The 20,192-nt window shown below is 45.0% G+C and overlaps 1 protein-coding gene across 4 annotated transcripts in view; it reads right to left on the bottom strand.

Moving 5' to 3' along the window:
* The window catches only part of LOC101616095 (Snf2 related CREBBP activator protein), a 70,181-nt gene that overhangs the window by 17,990 nt on the left and 31,999 nt on the right, over positions 1–20,192 (bottom strand). For 2 of the 4 annotated variants that reach the window (XM_004671066.3, XM_045131122.1), the window contains exons 19-27: positions 14,559–14,728; positions 14,090–14,355; positions 13,639–13,926; positions 12,597–12,761; positions 11,980–12,165; positions 11,505–11,771; positions 9,488–10,965; positions 609–874; positions 269–471 (exon numbers count right to left, since the gene is read on the bottom strand). In XM_004671066.3, the coding sequence (XP_004671123.2) occupies positions 269–471; positions 609–874; positions 9,488–10,965; positions 11,505–11,771; positions 11,980–12,165; positions 12,597–12,761; positions 13,639–13,926; positions 14,090–14,355; positions 14,559–14,728 (3,289 nt within the window). The remainder of the gene's footprint in view (positions 1–268; positions 472–608; positions 875–9,487; positions 10,966–11,504; positions 11,772–11,979; positions 12,166–12,596; positions 12,762–13,638; positions 13,927–14,089; positions 14,356–14,558; positions 14,729–20,192) is intronic. The other 2 variants (XM_045131123.1, XM_045131124.1) reach the window with 2 other exon arrangements.

Here is a 20,192-nt window from a genome sequence, read left to right as displayed (position 1 = left end):
ATGGCTTAGCAGTTAAGGTGTTTGCCAGCAAAGCCAAAGGACCTCGGTTCGATTCCCCAGGACCCACGTAAGCCAGATGCACAAAGTGGCATATGCATCTGGAGTCCATTTGCAGTGGTTGGAGGGCCTGGTGTGCCTATCCTCTGTCTATATATGTGTGTCAGTCTCTCTCTAATATATAATAATAAAAAAATTCCTAATTAAAAATATATTATTTTTAAAAAGTAAAGACAATAATCAGGGGTCCTGCAATGGCCAATGAACTCACCACAATCATACTGGATAAGTCTCAGGTCAGGGAACTGGGTGCGCATATTACACACAATACGATGCAAAGGACGAGCCCGGGGCCAGAGCTCACAGGCTAATTGCTCCTGGAAGGCTGCCTGATGAGGGGCGAGCCAAGGAGGTGGGTGACAGGCATGCAGGGAAGGGGGTGGTGCCTCCACAGGAGGCATGACAAAGATGAACCTGTGAACAGAAGAAGGCAAACCATTAAAATGTATGACCTAGAAATACCAAAGAAGGTAGCACCTTCACCAGCCCTAAGAACTATATCCACTGAGGCCCCAAGACCTACTTCCCCATCAGCACTTAGCCCTGCCAACCTCTCAATGATTTCTGATAGCTGGTCTAGTCGCTGCTGGGGAAACAGTACAGCCCGGTGGGCAGCCTCTGTATATGTCCAAAAGGTGGGGTGGCTGGGACCAGGAGAACGAGGGCCGATGGGGCTGGCAACAGGTTGGGGCAGAGTACAGAAATCCAGCACTTCAGTCCCATACACGGGTGCCAGGGCCCCATGAGCCTCACTAAGCTGGAAAATCCGTTCCAGGCGTTCAGACCGCTGGTGTTTCCGTTTTTCCTCCAGACAATCCTAGGGAATAAATAACAAGACAGAAAATAATCAGCACACTCAAGAGTTCACATAAAAACCCTATATAAGGGCTGGAGGGATGGCTTAGCACTTAAGGGCACTTGGCTGCAAAGACAGAAGATTCAGGTTCAATTCCCCAGGACCCATGTAAGCCAGATGCACAAGGTGGTGCATTTGTCTACAGTTCATTTACAGTGGTTGAAGACCCTGGCATGCCCATTCTGTCTCTCTCAGCTATCTGCTCTTTTATATCTATGTGTATACACACACACATACACAATAATTTTACTTATTTATTTGAGAGAGAAAAGAAAATAGGCCAGGGTCTCTAGCCACTGCAAATGAACTCCAGATGCATGTACCACCTTGTACATCTGGCTTATGTGGGTCCTGGGTCCTTTGGCTTTGTAGGCAAGCATCTTAACCACTAAACTATCCCTCCAACCCCTATCTTTTTCTCTCTCTCAAATAATATAATATAAAATAAATAAATATATTTAAAAAAAATCTATAGAAGGGCTAGAAAGATGGCTTAGCAGTTAAGGTGTTTGCCTGCAAAGCCTAAGAATTCATGTTCAACTTTCCAGGAAACACATAAACCAAATGCAAATGCATGTTGCACATGCGCACAAGGGGCCACACACACACCTGGAGTTCAACTGCAGCGGCTGGAGGCCCTGGCATGCCAATTCTCTTTCTCAGTTTCTCTCTCATTAGAAAAAAAAGAAGAAAACACTGCTGGGCATGCCACGCCTTTAACCCAGCATGTGGGAGGCAGAGAGGTAGGAGGATCCCTGTGAGTTCAAGGTCACCTTGAGATGACATACTGAATTTCAGGTCTGCCTAGGCTAGAGTGAGACTGGGGTGGGGGTGGGGAAAATTGGCTTCAGAAACTCTATGGTGGCCTGATCCTCACTTTATCCTCTGATCCTAGAGTGAGACCTATGTGGACAAAGGGAAAAAAAAAAAAAAAGCCAGCCTACTGTTGGGCTTCCCAAAAAATTAATTAATTAATTACAGGTCAGTCTGAGCTAGTGAGACAGTGCCTCAGAGAGAGAAAAATAAAAAAGCGGGGCTGGAGAGATGGCTTAGCGGTTAAGGCACATGCCTGCAAAGCCTAAAGACCTTGGTTCAATTCTATAGGTCCCAAGTAAGCCAGATGTACATGGTGGTGCATGCATCTGGAGTTCCTTTGCAGTGTCTGGAGGCCCTGACACACCCCATTCTCTCTCTGTCTCATGCAAGTAAGTATAAAAAAAAAAAACATCCTTAAAGATGTTTTTTTGTTTTTGTTTCCTCCCTCCTTCCTCACTTTTTTTTTTTTTTTTTTTTTTTTGAGACAAGGTCTCGTGTATCCCATGATAAACTAACTTTAAAGGGTTGGAGAGATGGCTTAGCAGTTAATAAATTTGCCTGGAAAGCCCAAGTACCCAGGTTCGATTCCCCAGGACCCACATAAGCCAAATACACAAGATTGTGCATTTGTCTGGAGTTCATTTGCAGTGGCTAGAAGTTACAATGCACTCATTCTCCCCCCGCCCGCCTGTCCAATAAATAAAAAAAGTATCTTTAAAAAAAGAAAATAAAGGGCTGGAGTGATGGCTTAGTGGCTAAGTACTTGTCTGTGAGGCCTAAGGACCCCAGTTCGAGGCTCAATTCCCCAGTACCCACGTTAGCCAGATGCACAAAGAGGCGCACGTGTCTGGAGGCCCTGGTGTGCCCATTCTCTCTCTCTCTGTCTCTCTCTCTCTCTCTCTCTGCCTCTCTCTGTCTGTTGCTCTCAAATTTTTAAATAAATAAGGGGCTGGAGAGATGGCTTAGCGGTTAAGCACTTGCCTGTGAAGCCTAAGGACCCCGGTTCGAGGCTCGGTTCCCCAGGTCCCACGTTAGCCAGATACACAAGGGGGCGCACGCGTCTGGAGTTCGTTTGCAGAGGCTGGAAGCCCTGGCACGCCCATTCTCTCTCTCTCCCTCTATCTGTCTTTCTCTCTGTGTCTGTCGCTCTCAAATAAATAAATAATTTTTTAAAATAAAAAATAAAAATAAGTAAGAAAAGAAAATATAGCCAGGCATGGTAGTGCACACCTTTAATCCCACCCAGTACTCTGTAGGCAGAGGTAGGAGGATTGCAGTGAGGCCACAATGAGACTACACAGTGAATTCCAGGTCAGCATGGGGCTACTGTGAGACTCTATGGGGGAAGGGGGGGGAGGGAATCTGGCCTCAGAAACTCTAAGGTGACCTGAACCTTCTGATATTCTTTCCCCTTAAAGGATGTTGGGTTACAAGTGTGTACCCACTATGCAGTTTTATGTGGTGCTAAGGAATAAATTCACACTATTACACCAACTCTCTATCCCCATACCTGAGTTCTTCCAGATGGAAATAATCTATAGAAATTACAAGATCCAAAAAATACACCACACTATTTACATAATTTTTCATTATGTCAAAAAACTGTCCAGGACCACTAAGAATCACTCCTTCTGAGGCTAAGGAGGAGGTTCAATGGAATAAGTGCTTGCAACACCAGCATTAAGGTTTGAATCTCCATTACCCACAAAAATGCTGGGTGGATATGGTCACCTGCTTATAATCCCCTAAAATGGGGATCACCAGGTACGCAGGCTAGCTAGACTTGACAAATTGTCAAGCTCTAGGCTTAGTGAGAAATTTTGCTTTGGTAAATAAAAAACAGAATATGAATTGGAAAAAAAAAAAGAAGGGATTCAATAGGGAAGGGGGTAAAATGAGGGTGATAGATTATGATCATGCCTTTATATATGGAGTTTGTCAATAAAAAAATGAAAAACACAGCCAGGCATGATGACGCACGCCTTTAATCCCAGCATTTGGGAGGCAAAGGTAGGAAGATTGTTGTGAGTTCGAGGCCACCCTGAGACTTCATAGTGAATTCCAGGTCAGCCTGGGCTAGAGTGAGACCCTACCTCGAAAAACAAAAAAACAAACAAAAAAAAAAAAACAAAAAAAAAAGAAAGAAAGAAAAACACTAACATGGCCAGGCATGGTGGTGCACACCTTTAATCCCAGCACTCGGGAGGCAGAGGTACGATGATCACTGGGAGTTAAGAGGCCACCCTGAGACTCCACAGTGAATTCCAGGTCAGCCTGGACTAGAGTGAAATCCTACCTTGAAGAAAAAAAAAAAAAAAAGGAAAAATACTAACATGGACTATGCCAAAATAAAACTGTTCCTCCAACAATATAAAAGAGAAAAATTTTCTTTCTTTGTATACTAGTAAAGCAGAATACAAAATTAAAATCTGCATATTCAATAGTTTATAATATGGATGATTTATAGAAATTTCCTATGTAGGACTAGAGATGGCTTAGCAGTTAAGGTTTGCTGGTAAAGCTGAAGGAGCCAGGTTTAATTCTCCAATGCCCACATAAAGCCTGATGCACAAAGTGGTGCATGTGTCTGAAGTTCGTTTGTAGTGGCTAGAGACCCTAGCCTTCCCAATCTCTCTCTCTCTCTAATGAATAAATAAATAAATACTTAAAAAAGGAAATTTCCTATGTACTCAATTTCAGAATATCTAATCTAATTCATGGTTAATCCCATGTACTTATTAGAAGCCTTCCTCAACCTGTTGATCAAAGTCAGGTGTGGTAGCGCACACCTTTAATCCTGACACTCAGAAAGCAGAGACAGGAGCATCACTGTAAGTTGGAGGCCAGCCTGGAACTACAGAGTGAGACCCTACCTCAAAATAAATAACTTTATCAAGATGCAGAAGAACTAATAATCACAACAGATTTTTGCCTAGAACAAGAATTAAATGGGGTGAGGCTGGGAATAGCTAACTAGTTACCTAGTATTCAAGAGTTTAGAAATTGCCACTTATTAGTCTAGAAATCTGTATAAGCTAGATCCATTTCTTTCCCATCTCTGTGCTTCCAGTTTGTCTATAGAATCACTTAATTTTCTTCTGTGGAAGTACTTATTATGCTTGAGTTCTTTATAATTAATGTCCTCTAATCACTAAACTGTAAACCCCCTTGACTAACATCTTGCTTGCTATAATTGTAGAGTTATGTGGCACAAAGTAGGTTCTTATGAAATTTGTTACTGTGGGGACTATCGCTCCATAGTGGAGCTCTTGCCTACCATATTGAAAGCCCCTATCTGATTCACAGCACCAGAGAAGAAAAAACAAAACAAAACAAAAAAACACCAGTACTGTCTCAAATGTCCCTATTATCTGAAGATTTACTTCTTGTCCTGAAATGAAATCTGCAAAGCAGGGAGAAAAACTAACACAAGGCACTTCTCAATAGAAATAAAAGAAATACTTACAAACCACTTATTTGTTAAAGACTGTAACCAGAATTTATATATTTAAATTATTTTTTAGAATTAGAGAGACTGTTTAGTGGTTAAAGCACTTGCCTGGGAAACCTAAGAGCCCAGGTTCAATTCCCCAAGACCCATGTAAACCAGTTGCATGAAGCAGTGTATGTGCCTGGAGTTCACTTGTATCAACAGGAGGCCCTATTGGGCTCATTCTCTCTTTCCCTCTCTTAAGTAAATAAATAAATTATTCAGAGCTGGGCATGGCGATGCACACCTTTAATCCCAGCATTTGGGGGACAGAGGTAGGAAGACTGCCATGAGTTCGAGGCCACCCTGAGATTACTGAGTGAATTCCAGGTCAGCCTGGGCTAGAGCAAGACCCTATCTCAAAAAACCAATAAAATTAAATTAAATTAAAAAACAAGAACATGAACAAAAACTTTTAAAGCCAAGCATGGTGATACACACCTTTAATCCCAGCACTTGGGAGGCAGAGGTAGGAAGACTGCTGTGAGTTCAAGGCCACCCTGAGACTACATAGTGAATTCCAGGTCAATTTAGGCTAGAGACCCTACACTGAGAAACAAAACAAAACAAACAAAAAAATATATATACATACATACATATAATGATGAAAAATTTTTAATTTTGTGTACATACATATTTGTGTTTGCATGCCATGTGTATCAGCAAGAGTGCCACTGTGCACACATCAAGATAAGAGGACAGGGCTGGAGGATTGGCTTAGTGGTTAAGGTATTTGCCTGAGTTCGATTCCCCAGAACCCACGTAAAGCCCAATGCACAAAGTGGCCCATGCATCTAGAGTTTATCTGCAGTGGCTGGAGGCCCTGGTGTACCCATTCTGTCTTTCTTCTATCTCTTTCTATTTGCAAATAACTAACTTTAAAATATAATAAATAAATAAGAGGACAACTTGAAACTTGTCTTTCACCTTGTTTGAGGCAAGGCCCCTTATTGTTTACCACTTCTTTTGTGCGTTTATGGGTAATTTTACTTCCTTATCTCCTCTCTTGCCTTAAACACAGTGGGATTATAGGAAGCCTGCCACAGCTTCCAGCTTTTAATGGGGATCCGGTAATGTGAAGCTTTTTATCCACTAAACCATCCCCCTAGCCATTGGCACATCCCTCTTAAGTCTATAGCTGGCTTTAAACTTGTTATGCAGACAAGCATAACCTTGAACTTCTGAACTTCCTGCCTCTACCTCAAGTGTTAAACCTTATAATCATGCACAGTTACAATGAATTACTAAAGTTTTGTGGCTGGAGAAATAGCTCCGCAGTCTAAGAAAACAGATTCAATTATCCAGTATCCACATAAGCCAGATACACATGGAGATGCACACATCTGAATTCATTTGCAGTGACTAGAGGCTCTGGTGTGCCCATTCTCTCTCTCTCCAATTAAGAACTTTTTAAAAAATGTTAAAAGATTTTTAGCTTTTTGGACAGTCTCACTAGCCCAGGCTGACCTAGAACTCACAGCAATCTTACCTCAACATCCCAAGTCCTGGGGCAAAAGGGATTACTACATCCAGTTTATTTAAAAGATTTTGTTTTGCTATTTTTAGGCGGGGGGGGGGGGGGACAGAGACGGGGAAGAGAGAACTGATGCATCAGGGCCTCAGTCACTGCAATGGTATGCCAGACAAATGTGCTACCTAGTGGGAAATGTACAACCTTGCACTTGCCTCATCTCTGTGAATCTGGCTTAACGTGGGATCTAGAGGATGGAATATGGGTCCTTAGGCTTTGCAGGCAAGCACCTGAATGGCTAAGCCATCTTTCCAGCCCTTGTTTTGTTTTTTAAGGTAGGGTTTTGCTCTAGCCCAGGCTGACCTGTAATTCACTATGTAGTCTCAGGGTGGCTACAAACTCACAGACTTCAAACTTCCTATCTCTGACTCCCAAGTGCTGGGATTAAAGGTATGTGTCACCATGCCCAGCAGCCTCTTAAAATTTAACTTAAAAGGATTTTTCTTGTCACTTTTCATTTATTTGTTTCAAAGAAAAGATGGGGGAGAGGGGGGAGAGAGAGAGAGAGATGCAGATAAAGAGTGAATGGGCACTCCAGGGCCTCCAGCCACTGCAAAGAACTCTAGACATATGTGCCTTTTGGTGCAACTGGTTTACGTGGGTCCTGGAGAATTGAACCTGGGTTCTTTAGCTTTGCAGGCAAGCATCTTAACTGCTATGCCATTCCTCTTGCCCCCCTCCTTTTTTTTTTCTTTCTTTCCAAATGCAGGGTCTCTTTCTAGCCCAGGCTGACCTTGAATTCACTCTGTATCCTGGGCTGGCCTTGAACTCACAGAGATCCTCCCACCTCGGCCTCCCATGTACTGGGATTTTAAGAGTGAGCGCTCATGCTGGGGTGAGATCTAGGAATTCTTAAAACTCAATAGTGGAGCCAAGTGTGGTGGCAAACATCTCTAATCCCAGCACTCAGGAGGCAGAAGTAGAAAGACTGCCACCTTGAGACTGTATAGTGAATTCCAGGTGAGCCTGGGCTAGAGTGAGAACCTACCCCCCCCCAAAAAACAAAAAACAAAAACCCTCAATAATGGAAAACACTGACTTAGCAAGCATAAGGTTTCAGGCTTGGTCCCCATTATGATGGCAGTTTGCAACAGGATGGTGGCAAATCTACAGCTAGCTTGGTTCACTTAGTAGGCTAGCCTACCTCATAAAAAAAAAAAGTGGACCAGCCAGGCGTGGTGGCACACGCCTTTAATCCCAACACTCGGGAGGCAGAGGTAGGAGGATCGGCATGAGTTCAAGGCCACCCTGAGACTACAGAGTTAATTCCAGGTCAGCCTGGACCAGAGTGAGACCCTACCTTGAAAAGCCAAAAAAAAAAAAAAAAAAAAAAAAAGTGGACCAGGAAAGGGCTCAGAGTTAGAGCATTTGTCTAGTAGTATGGGGCTTTACCAGAGACTAAGCAACAGCTCTGGCAGGGGATCTAGAGGGACTCACTAGACCTTCCTTCTCAGTTCCTGGGTTATATACCCTACCTTCAACTTTGAGTTTAACTCTTTGACGCTGGGTACAATTTCCAGTAACATAAACCAAATAAAATACCCTCTGAGAAAGGAAGGCATGGACTAATATTTCTATTTTATAGATATGCGGGGGAGGTGGGAGGCTATGAGTCAAGGCCCTTGCTATTCCAACAGAATGCCAGATGCTTGCACTACTTTTTCTATCTGGTTTTCTGTGAGTAATAGGTAATCAGACCCAGGTTGGTAAGCTTTATAAATAGTTTTAACTTTTGAGCTTTCTTCCCAGTCCTATAATTATTTTTTTTCATAAATTTATTTATGTATTTATTGTGAGAAAGAGGCAGATAAAATGAAATAGAACGGGCACACCAAGGACTCCAGCCATTGCAAACTGCATGTGCCACCTTGTGCATCTAGCTTATGTGGGTCCTGGGGAATCGAACCTGGGTCCTTAGGCTTTAGAGGCAAGTGCCTTAATATCTAAGCCATCTCTCCAACCCCATTTTTTAAAAAAATTATTATTATTTTGGTGTTTTGAGGTAAGGTCTCACTCCAGCTCAGGCTGACCTGGAATTCACTATGTAATCTCAGGGTGGCCTCAACCTCACAGCAATCATACCTCTGCCTCCCGAGTGCTGGGATTAAAGGCGTGCACTACCACACCTGGCCCCATTTCTTTTTTTAATTTGAGAGAGAGAATTAATGAGTGTGTTAGAGCCTCTAGGCACTGCAAACAAACTCCAGACACATGTGCTACCTTGTGTATTTGGTTTAGGTAGACTAGGAAATTGAACCTTGGTCCTTAGGGTTCGCAGGCAAGCAAGTGTCTTAACCACCAAGACATCCCTCTAGCCCCTATAATCAGTTTTTACATGTATGTGTGTGTGTGCGCAAGCATGTGTCACAATGCACATGTGGAGGTCTGAGGACAAGTTCAGGTGTTTGTCTTCTCCCTCCACTCTGCTTGAGAGAGGGTCTCTCTTGTTGTTTTTGCCACTTTGCTTCATATGTGCCAGTCTTGCTGGCCCAGGAGCTTCTGGATTTGCCTGGCTCTGCTTCCCATAGCTGAACTAGAAACACAGAAGTGTCATTTTGCATCCGACTCTATCTGAGTGCTGAAGAGTTGAACACAAGCTGGCAGGCTTACAAGCAAGCACATTTAACTGCTTAGTTATCTCCCAAGCCTGATCTGTAATCAATCTGTTTCACCCACTCTATACCAATACTCAAAGAAAAAAAAAATTAACTTCTTATTCCTGTGAAGTAAAACTTACCAGATAGAAAGGGGAACGAGGTGGTGGTGGGGGCTGGCGTCGAGGTCGGGGGCCACTGAATGAGGTAGCAGTGGAAGGAGGGCTGGGGGGACCAGAACGCAATGTCAGTGTGTCTGGATCATCCTTGGGAACTGGTAGGCGGTTTGCCACAGTAACGGGCAAGGAAGCGGCACCAGATGCTGAAACAATGAGGGAAGATGCCTGGGGTGCTTGTGTCTGTGTTGAGGCTGGAGTCAGTGCCAAGGTCTGAGTGGGAGCTGGAACCAGGGTAGGCAGAGGAACTGGGGCAGGGCTCAAAGTCAGTGTTTGAACTGAAGCTGGGGCCAGGAGTGAAGTAGATGATGGTGGTGGGGCCAAAGTCAGTGTGTGAGCTGGAGCTGGGCCCATTGGAGAATTTGGAGCCAGAGATAGTGTCTGAGTTGGACCCAGTTGTGCTCCTGATGCCAAAGACAAAGCCTGGGTTGGAGTTGGTACCAGGGATGATGCCGGAGTCAATGATAATGTCTGTGTTGGAAAGGGCCCCAGAGAGTTTCCTGTTCCCAAAGAATGTATCTGAGATGGAGCTGAGCCACCAAGAGTGGATACTAATGTTGGGCCTAGGGCCAATGTCTGTGTCGAAGTCAGGCTTGAGAGAGGCGATGGAACTTGGGCTGGTACCATAGTCTGAGTTGATGATGGAGCCAACACAGGAGCTGGAGCTGGGACCAGTGACGATGAGGGTAAAGGATTCCCTGGCACTGATGACGGAGCCACAACAGGAAGAGGAGTCTGAGCTGAAGCCAGTACAGGAGCAGGACTTGGTGATGGAGCAAGGACTGGAAGAGGAGCCAGAGGAGAAGCTGGAGGACCCAAGATTCCTGTCTGTGAAGCCGCCATTGGAGCCAGAGAAGTGCCTAAAGCCTGAGATGTAGAAGGTGCTGGAGCAAGAAGGGAAGCCTGAGCTGGAGGAGGATTTGGTGAAGCTGGAAAAGGATTAGCCAGAGCCGAGGCTGGCAACAGGACAGGTGAGCATGCTGGGGCCATGGCTGAGTTCAATCCTGGAACATGTGAAGAGGTGGGAGCCAACAATAAAGAGTGACCAGGTGTCTGAGGTGGGGATAAGGCTGGAGCAGTAGCCAAACCTAGAGCCAAGGCTGACACTGATGGGGAAGTTCCAGCTGATACCAAAGGAGGTGGTCCAGAGGCCACTGAGACAACAGGTGCCAGTGGAGTCACACTGGTCAACAAAGCTGGGCCTGAAGCTGAACCAGGCAAAGGGGTTGAGATGGGGATGGTCAGTGATGCAGAGGCTGGGGCACAAAGTGTGGTAGGGACAGAGATTGGGAGTGAAGATGACACAGGGACTGACACTGTAGAAGACACAGGGTTAGTAAGGGGAGAGGAGTTGGGAATTGGCATCGAGGAAGAGGCTGGCCCAGGAAGTGAGGATGGCACAGGCAGAGAAGAGATGGTCATGGGAGCAGCTCCGGGTGCTGAAACTGTGGAGACACAGAGGATAAATTAGAATCAGAATTTTTTTTTGTTTTTGTTGTGTTTTTGAGGTAGGGTTTCACTCTAGCTCAGGCTGGTGTGGAATTCACTATGTAGTCTCAGAGTGGCCTCAAACTTACAGCAATCCTCCTACCTCTGCCTCTCAAGTGCTGGGATTAAAGGCATGTGACACCGTGTCTGGCAAGCGTCAGAATTATTGTCCTTATCCTGCTACTGCCTTATCCCGCTACTGCCTTATCCCACCCTGTCTTCTTTTAAGCTTAACCTATTTTTGTAGAAAGCCTTCACTCTCACATGAGGTAAAAAAAAAATTCAATGAACAGGTTAACTTAGCCTTTCCTTCTCCTCCAAGATTCAGACACATTTACCTTTTCTGGTATTAGGTTGGTCAGGGCTTGAGGCCCATTGTGAATTAAGACAGTACGCTGATAATGAAGGGATCCATTGTGCTCAGTAACCTTCACAGGGCTATCCTGTCTCATCCATTCCTGGTAAAACTTTCTGGCTTCAGCCATTAAGGACTCACCACTGACTTCAGGCGAAGGACTGTGAACCAGCTTGAGAAGGGGCCTCACCAGAGTGGGTGTGGGTATAGGGGTCCGGGCATTACCCAGAGTAGGTGTGGTAAGCCGGCCAGGGGTTAAAGTGGGGCGAGGAGTCAAAACAGCAGGAAGCCCAGAGCTTGGAGGCCGAGGTGCTGGGGCCAATGGTGGAACAGGAGTCAGTCCATCACGAGGGGCTTGTCTCACCACAATCTTCACCACGCCTGTATTATTCACCATGGATGGTGGCACTGCAAGAGAAAGCTACATTGAGAGGAAGGTAAAAAGAAAGAAATCCAAAATAATGGAAGAAGTCCAGGGAAAAAGGTGGCAGACAGATAAAGGAAATATAGGCAAGAGAAAACACTGAGGGAAGGCCAGACAGACAGTAGCCCAAGGCATGCCTGGAAGGACCAAAGCCAATAAGGGCTGAGTAAATAGGAAGGCCAAGAGCCTCACCCTGGTTAGCAGCAAGCGGAAGGCTGAGGCCAGTGGGGACAGGGGTGGTGCTGGGGGTCGAAGAAGGCAGCACAGATACAGGGGTGGGGCCAGGGGTCGGGGCCACGGCCTGGATGAGGGCCACATGGGCAGGCTGGTTGATGAGGTGGTGCTGCCCCCCTGCTGACACCAGGTGCACCACATTCCCTGGGTTAAGGAAAGAGAGAGAGAAAGAGAGAGAGAAAGATAGAAACACCTATCAGCCGGAGGAGGGCAGAGGCAAGAGAGAGAGAGAGAGGTAATCGCTCTAGAATGACCTTTCCCTATTTTTTTTTAAAAAGATCCCTTCCATCTGGGCATGGTGGCGCACACCTTTAATCCCAGCAGAGGTAGGAGGATAGTGGAGAGCTCGAGGCCACCCTGAGACTACACAGTGAGTTCCATGTCAGCCTGGACTACAGTGAGACCCTACCTGGAAAAACAAAAACAAACAAAATAGATCCCTTCCAACCATTCCCCCAGGCCCTACCCACCAAAAGCTAGGAAAAGAAACATAAAAGCTGACATCTAAAAGGAGCCACACAAACAAGAGGACAGAGAAGAGGAAAGAGGCAGGACAGGGGGTGGGTTTTACCTACTTTGCAGCGGGCGGGGCTGCCCCACAGCAAGCTGGCGCACCTGGGCACCAGTCAGAGTCAGTTTGTTGCCCTGGATTTGGAAGGTGAGAGGCTTGCTTCCCCCAGCACTAGCCACTGGACGTTGTGCCAGTGAGGCCAACTGCCCGATGCTGACCACTTCACCAGCTACAAACAAAGAATGCCTTATGTACACAGGGCTTATCTTGTCCAACACCACTTCCCAAACATCTCACCAAGAAAACACTTCTCCCACTTTCTAATTCTTCAAAGATTCCTCACATTTATCATGTCCAATAAACCAAGCCTCTATTCTCAGCCTTTGTGCTTTTCATACACTGTTAATTCCATTTGTTTCTCAATGTCCTTTACATTCTCTAATGGCCTGCCACAAGAATGAAAATTTCTACCACCTAAGTTCTATCTTATAATTTATTTTTGTCACTTTTCTTGAAGTACTGAAGACTAAACCTAAGGTCTTACATATGCTAAGCAAGTAATCTGCCACTGAACTACATTGAGGCTGTCACTGCCAGCCTCCCAAATACTTTTTTTGTGCTAAGCTTACCACTATATACATTATTCACTCTATAGGCCTTCTTCCCCATAAAATGAATTCCTTTACATCAATTATGACTACCAGTATCTATCAAAACAGCTAGCACGAATCAGCTGCCTAAAATTTTGTACTCTCACATTCCTTTTCCTCATATTATTCACTCTATAGGCTTTCTTTCCCATAAAATGAATTCCTTTACATCAATTATGTCTACCAGTATCTATCAAAACAGCTAGCACGAATCAGCTGCCTAAAATTTTATACTCTCACATTCCTTTTCCTCATATTATTCACTCTATAGGCCTTCTTTCCTATAAAATGAATTCCTTTACATCAATTATGACTACCAGTATCTATCAAAACAGCTAGCACGAATCAGCTGCCTAAAATTTTATACTCTCACATTCCTTTTCCTCATATGTGCTTCTTAGCATATAAGCCTTCTTCCCATCTCAAGTCTCATACCACAAAGCCATGGGAACTTACTGGGCAAGCGAGCTTGCATTTCAGGAGTTAAGATGAGTCGCTGTGGTGCATGAGTTGGAGCCGGCACTGCTGTGGTGGTAGCAGTGGCTGTGGTAGTAGAGGTGGTGGAAGCAGCAGCAGGAGAAAAGGTATAGCCTGGTGGCACTGTCAGGGGCTTCAACAGGCTAGAGGAGCCTGGGGGTGGGGCTGGGCTCAGGCGAACTGGGGCAGGTGGGGCTGGCTTTAGGGACAGGGTTGGTGTGGGAGGCCGAGAGGTCCCACTCAGGACTCCCAGAGGGGATGGCAATACTGAAAACACAAATAAACATCTGTCAGATGCATCCTGATAAAAGCCTCTATACCACTGCTTCCAGCCTATCAAATGCTACATATCCCCCACCCCTTAATTTCACTACTTCCCAGTCTGAAAAGCCTTCCTGAAGCAAGCCCACTTTGCTCCCTTTCAACTTACCCTGGGGAAGAGGGCCAGTGTTAGGCTGCAAGGGAGACAAGACAACAGGTCCAGGGGGCCGGGATGTAGAAACAAGTGGGGGTCCAGTAGGTGAGGCTGATACCATCAGTGGTGCTGGCAACACTGGGGTGACTGGACCAGGAGTGGGCTGAGCTAAAAGTTCAGGGCCTGGAGGGGGTCGGACTGGGACAAGGCCAAGGGGTGTCCGTGGGCTATTCACCACCACCACTGTACGGCCTTCTTGCTTGGGAACTGGCTGCAGCATTCTGCAAAGAAAAATCAAAAGGATAAGTAGACAGAGGGTGAAAGTAATAAATAGCAAAAGAAAGGTTACAAAACAAAAGAAGGGAAAGAGATCCCTGCAAAGGAAATAACTAGAAAGTACCAAGTGAAGAAAGAGCTTCCAAGTCTTTCCTTTACATCCCAAACCCCTCCACTTTTTCACAAAGCCCATCCTTAGTCCAGGTACCTGTTGACCTTCATCTTGACTGGCTTTGGCCGAGGTGGGGGGTCAGGAGCAGTAGCCACCTCTAACAGTATGCGGCGGGACAGGCGGTAGCGAGGAAGAAATGTGTCAGCCTCATATCGAGACACACGACCTTCCAGGCCAATAAGATCAAACCGACCCATGTCTATTCGCTGCCAAAGAAGAAACAAAAGGCATGGTGTCAAAGGGAACAATTTTTCAATTACTGCTTAGATTTGACACTAAAAACAACAAAAGAAGGGCTACAGAGACAGCTTAGTGATTAAGACACGTGACTACAAAGCCAAAGAACTGAGGTTCAATTCCCTGGGACCCACGTAAGTCAGATGCACAAGGTGGTGCATGCATCTGGAGTTCATTTGCAGTGGCTGGCAGCCATGGTGCACCCATTCTTTCTTTCTCACAAATAAATTTTAAAAAAAGAAAGAAAAAAGTAAAATTGACAAACTGAACTACGTTAAAATTTTAAGCTTTTGTGAATTCAATTATCTCCCCAGAAAAACAACCAGTTTTTAAAAATTCATCTAAAATCTTGAATAGATGTGGTTCCAGAGATAATGCAAATGCCCAGTAAACATAAGAAAACATGATAGCTGGGTGTGTAAGTAGAAGAAAAGATTAATGGGGGAGAAAAGGCACAAAATGAGGTCATGGGAAGAGATTGAGTAAAGGAAAGGTGGAGGGAAGGCTAGTCAAAATCTAAGCGGATATTAATAAATCATATGGAATCCTACTTTTTTGGACAATGGAACACTCAGGAGTTGTAGATTGCTGATAGCAAATTTTCAGTGCCAGAGATGAGATAACTTCTGGTGAGTTGTTGGCCAAGGAGGTCCCTGATGCCCCCAAAACATTATAAGCCATTGCTGAGGCCCCTGGTTTCCCACCAGGAATAGATGGTAAGACCCTATTGCTGAAGACTCCACATACTTGGGCTGCAAGGCACTGAGAAATCCTGCTAACTGAGCTGATAAACTCCTCCGTGTAGACCAGCTGACAGAAAGCTGGAAGAAACCATTCTGCATGCAGTTCAATGGGATACAGATAAATCACTGAAGATACTCAACAATGGATACTGCAAGCCTTGTATTTGGCCAGCCAGGCCAAATGAGCCAACGGGTGCGATAGTGGCATGTCTGTTATGGGGGAAACCAACTATCCTCTAATTGGACTGAAGGCCTGCTTCATGGGAGGAAATACATCCCTGACACTGGAAACTTAAACAGGGGTAGTCATGAGCCCTAGGGGTGTAACATCTGCTGTTGTCTGGCTAAATGTATATACTATGCTTATCCAACTGCCCAGTAAACACTTCTCTTAATGTTCATGCCCTTATATTAATGCTACTCCACTTTGGAAGAGAATCTTCTCTTTTCAGATGGCAGTGACCTTGAGATGACTCAGAAGGTTAACATGGTGATGGAAAGAAATGACCAGGGATGGAGAGATGGCTCAGCAGTTAAGCGCTTGCCTGTGAAGCCTAAGGACCCTGGTTCAAGGCTTGATTCCCCAGGACCCACGTTAGCCAGATGCACAAGGGGCACATGTGTCTTGAGTTCGTTTGCAGTGGCTGGAGGCCCTGGCGTGCCAATTCTCTCTCTCTCTCTCTCTCTCTCTCTCTCTCTCTCTCTCTCTGTCTCTTTCTCTGTCTGTCATTTTCAAATAAACAAACATAAAACAAAAAAAAAATTTAAAAAAAAAAAAAAAGAAATGACTGCAGAGCTCAGTACTGCAGTATCTCAATCACACCTTCCAAGGCTCAGGGTCTAATGCAGAAGAGGTGGCAGAAAGAATGTAAGAGCCAAAGGAAGGGTAGGACTCCATACAACATGCTCCCTCCACACACAAAATTCCCTGGATATCCATGACCTCACAGTACCTGACACTACCTACACAAGACCATCACAAGAAGAGGAAAAGATCATGACATCAAAATTAAAAGAATGACTGATTGAGATGGGGAAGGGGTATGATGGAGAATGGAATTTTAAAGGGAAAGGTGGGGGGAGGGAGGGTATTACCATGGGGTATTTTTTATAATCATGGAAATTGGAAGAAAAATTGGAAGAATTGGAAGAAATTTGGAAGAAAAAAAATTAATCGAAGATCTTGAATAAATGTAGTTCCAGAGATAATGCAAATGTCCAGTAAACATAAGAAAACATGATAGCTGGGTATAGTAGTACACACCTTTAATCCCAGCGTTTGGGAGGCAGAGGTAGGAGGATCACTTGTTAGTCTAAGGCACCCTGAGACTGAATTCCAGGTCAGCCTGGAATTTTCAAGGTAGAGTGAGAACCTACCTTGAAAAACCATAAAAAAGTGAACCCCACAATAAAGTACCATTTATCATACTAATATAACTATTAAAGAAAAAAATCCAATACTGAAGAGATACCTTAGTGGGTAAGGCACTTGCCTGTGAAGCCTAAGGACCCATGTTCAACTCTCCAGATCCCATGTTAGCCAGATGCACAAAGGTAAGCAAGTGCAAAGTCACATACCACCATTAGGTGGTGCAAGTGTCTGGAGTTTGATTGCCCTGGCTAAGGCCCCGATGCGCCAATTCTCTAGCTCTCTAAAATTAAAATATGACGGGCCTTTAATCCCAGTACTCTGGAGGCAGAGGTAGAAGTACTGCCATGAGTTCTGAGTTTAAGGCCACCCTGGGACTACATAGAGAATTCCAGGGCAGGCTGGACTACAGTGAGACCCTACCCTGAAAAACAAACAAACAAAAAATTAAAACAACAAACAAATGCCAGGCGTGGTGGTGTATACCTTTAATCCCAGCACTCAGGAGGCAGAGAGGTAAGATTGCTGTGAGTTCACAGCCACCCTGAGACTACACAGTGAATTCCAGGTCAGCCTGAGCAAGAATGAGACTCTATGTTGAAAAACCAGAAAACAAAAAAGCAACCAGAGCTGGAGAGATGGCTTAGTGGTTAAGGCACTTACCTGCAAAGCCTAATGACCCAGGTTTGACTCCCCAGAACCCGCACAAGGTGGTGCATGCATCTGGAGTTAGTTTATAGTGGATGCAGGCCCTGGCATTCTCTTAGTCTGTTTCTTTCTCACTCTCAAGCAAAATAAAAATTTAAAAAATTTTTTTTTTGATTTTTCAAGGTAGGGTCTCACTCTAGCACAGGCTGACCTGGGATTCACTATGAAGTCTCAGGGTAGCCTCGAACTCAAGGCGATCCTCCTACCTCTCCCTCCTGAGTGCTGGGATTAAAGGCATGCGCCACCATGACCGGCCAAATAAAATATTTTTTAAAAATCCTATGTGTAGGGACTGGCCAGATGGCTTAGCAGTTAAGGGGCTTGCATGCAAAGCCTAAGGACCATTGTTCCATTCTACAGGTCACACATAAAAGCCAGATGCACACGGTGGTACATGAGTCTGGAATTCAACTGCAGTGGCTAGAGGCCCTGGTGCACCCATTATCTCTCTTTGTCTCTAATAAATAATTAAATTGAGTCTTAAAAAAAATCTTACCTGTGATGGTGCATGCTTTTAATCCTAGCACTTGGGAGGCAGAGGTAGGACGACTGCCATGAGTTCAAGGTCACCCTGAGACTATCTCAGGAAAACAAACAAAAAATCCATGGGGGGGGGGGTGCTGGGATTAGATCAGTTGTTAAAGCTTGCCTGCAAAACCAGGCAACCTGGGGTTCAACTCCCTCGTCACCCACATAAAGCTTGGTGAACATTTGTTTGCAGCAGCAAGAGACTCTGTATGTCCATGCACACCCACATACACACAAATGAGTTTTTGTTTAAAAAATTCAATGGGCCGGGCATGGTGGCGCACGCCTTTAATCCCAGCACTCGGGAGGCAGAGGTAGGAGGATCTCCGAGAGTTCGAGGCCACCCTGAGACTACATAGTGAATTCCAGGTCAGCCTGAGCCAGAGTGAGACCCTACCTCGAAAAACCAAAAAAAAAAAAAAAAAAGGATAGAAAAAAAAAAAATTCAATGGAAGACCTGGGTATGGTGGCACACACCTTTAATCCCGACACTTTGGAGGCAGAGGTAGGAGGGCCGCCATGAGTTTGAGGCCATCCTGAGACTACATAGTGAATTCTAGATCAGCCTGAGCTAGAGTGAGACCCCACCTCAAAAAAAGGGGGGGGGGGCTGGAGAGATGGCTTAGCGGTTAAGCGCTTGCCTGTGAAGCCTAAGGACCCTGGTTCGAGGCTCAGTTCCCCAGGTCCCACATTAGCCAGATGCACAAGGGGGCGCATGCGTCTGGAGTTCGTTTGCAGAGGCTGGAGGCCCTGGTGCGCCCATTCTCTCTCTCTCCCTCTCTCTGTCTTTCTCTGTGTGTCTGTCGCTCTAAAATAAATAATAAAAAAAAAATTAAAAATAAATAAATAAAATCTCCAGCCCTTTCTTTTTAAATTTTTATTTGGCATGTGTTTGCACATGCAGGCAATATAAATGCCATGGTGCACATATGGGCAGTCAGAGGATAACTTTCAGATTGGTCCTCTCTACCTTGAGTCAGGGACTCTAATTTTTCACTGCTGTTTATCAGGCTAGCTGGTCTATGAACTTCCAGGAAAACTCACTCTTTCTGTCTCCTTCCCTACTGCAGAGGCACTGGAATTAGAGAGAAGCCTACCACAGCCTTTGGCATTTATATGGTCATCTGAATTTAGAAACTCAGGAGTTGGGAGGCAAGTGCTCTATCCACTCTAAGCCACTTCCCCAGCCATAGGTTTCTAAACTATAGATAATTCTCTGGGTTCCAATGAGATTTCAATACTAACTACTACGGAGCCCTCCCAGTGAGAACTAACTGAAGTGTCTTGAGGCTTTAAGAGATTCAAGGCTGGGTGTGGGGGCACACGCCTTTAATCCCAGCACTCAGGAGGCAGAAGTAGTAGGATCACTGAGTTTGAGGCCACCCTGAGACTACATAGTGAACTCCAGATCAGCCCGGGTTATAATAAGACCCTACCTCGAAAAACCAAAAAATAAAAATAAATAAATAAACGAGAAAGATTCAGCTATTGCTGGGATTTACACCTAAAAATGGCTACCCGATTCTGAGTGAAGTCTCAACAGGAATAACACTGGTATTTTCACTCGTGGTTGACCCTCAACTATGGACTAATGGTGATCTGACAGCCTCATCTACTAAAGTAAAGGTAAATTCAAAAGCTAATTTTACTTTATTGGGAGCAGACTCCTAAATTTTTATTTATTTTTGAGAATTACAGACAGAGAGAGAGTATGAGAGAGAATGGGCGCATCAGGGCCTCCAGCCACTGCAAACGAACTCCACATGCATGCGCCACCTTGTGCTTATGTGGGTACTATAGAATCAAGCCTCCAACTGGATCGTTAGGCTTCACAGGAAAGTGCTTAACCACCTAAGGCCTACTGAATTTTAAGGGGAGAGCTTGACCAAAAAGCTATCAGTCCACAACATGGTTCACAATTCTTTGGGAATGAAAATACATGTTATAAAATTATCTGGCCGGGCATGATGGTGCACGCCTTTAATCCCAGCACTTGGGAGGCAGAGGCAGGAGGACTGCTGTGAGTTCAAGGCCACCTTGATATTACATAGTCAATCCCAGGTCAGCCTGAGCTAGAGTGAAACC

The sequence above is a fragment of the Jaculus jaculus genome, chromosome 12 (genome assembly GCF_020740685.1).
Source record: "Jaculus jaculus isolate mJacJac1 chromosome 12, mJacJac1.mat.Y.cur, whole genome shotgun sequence".
Lineage (NCBI taxonomy): Eukaryota > Metazoa > Chordata > Mammalia > Rodentia > Dipodidae > Jaculus > Jaculus jaculus.
This window is presented reverse-complemented; position numbering and strand designations above follow the sequence as displayed.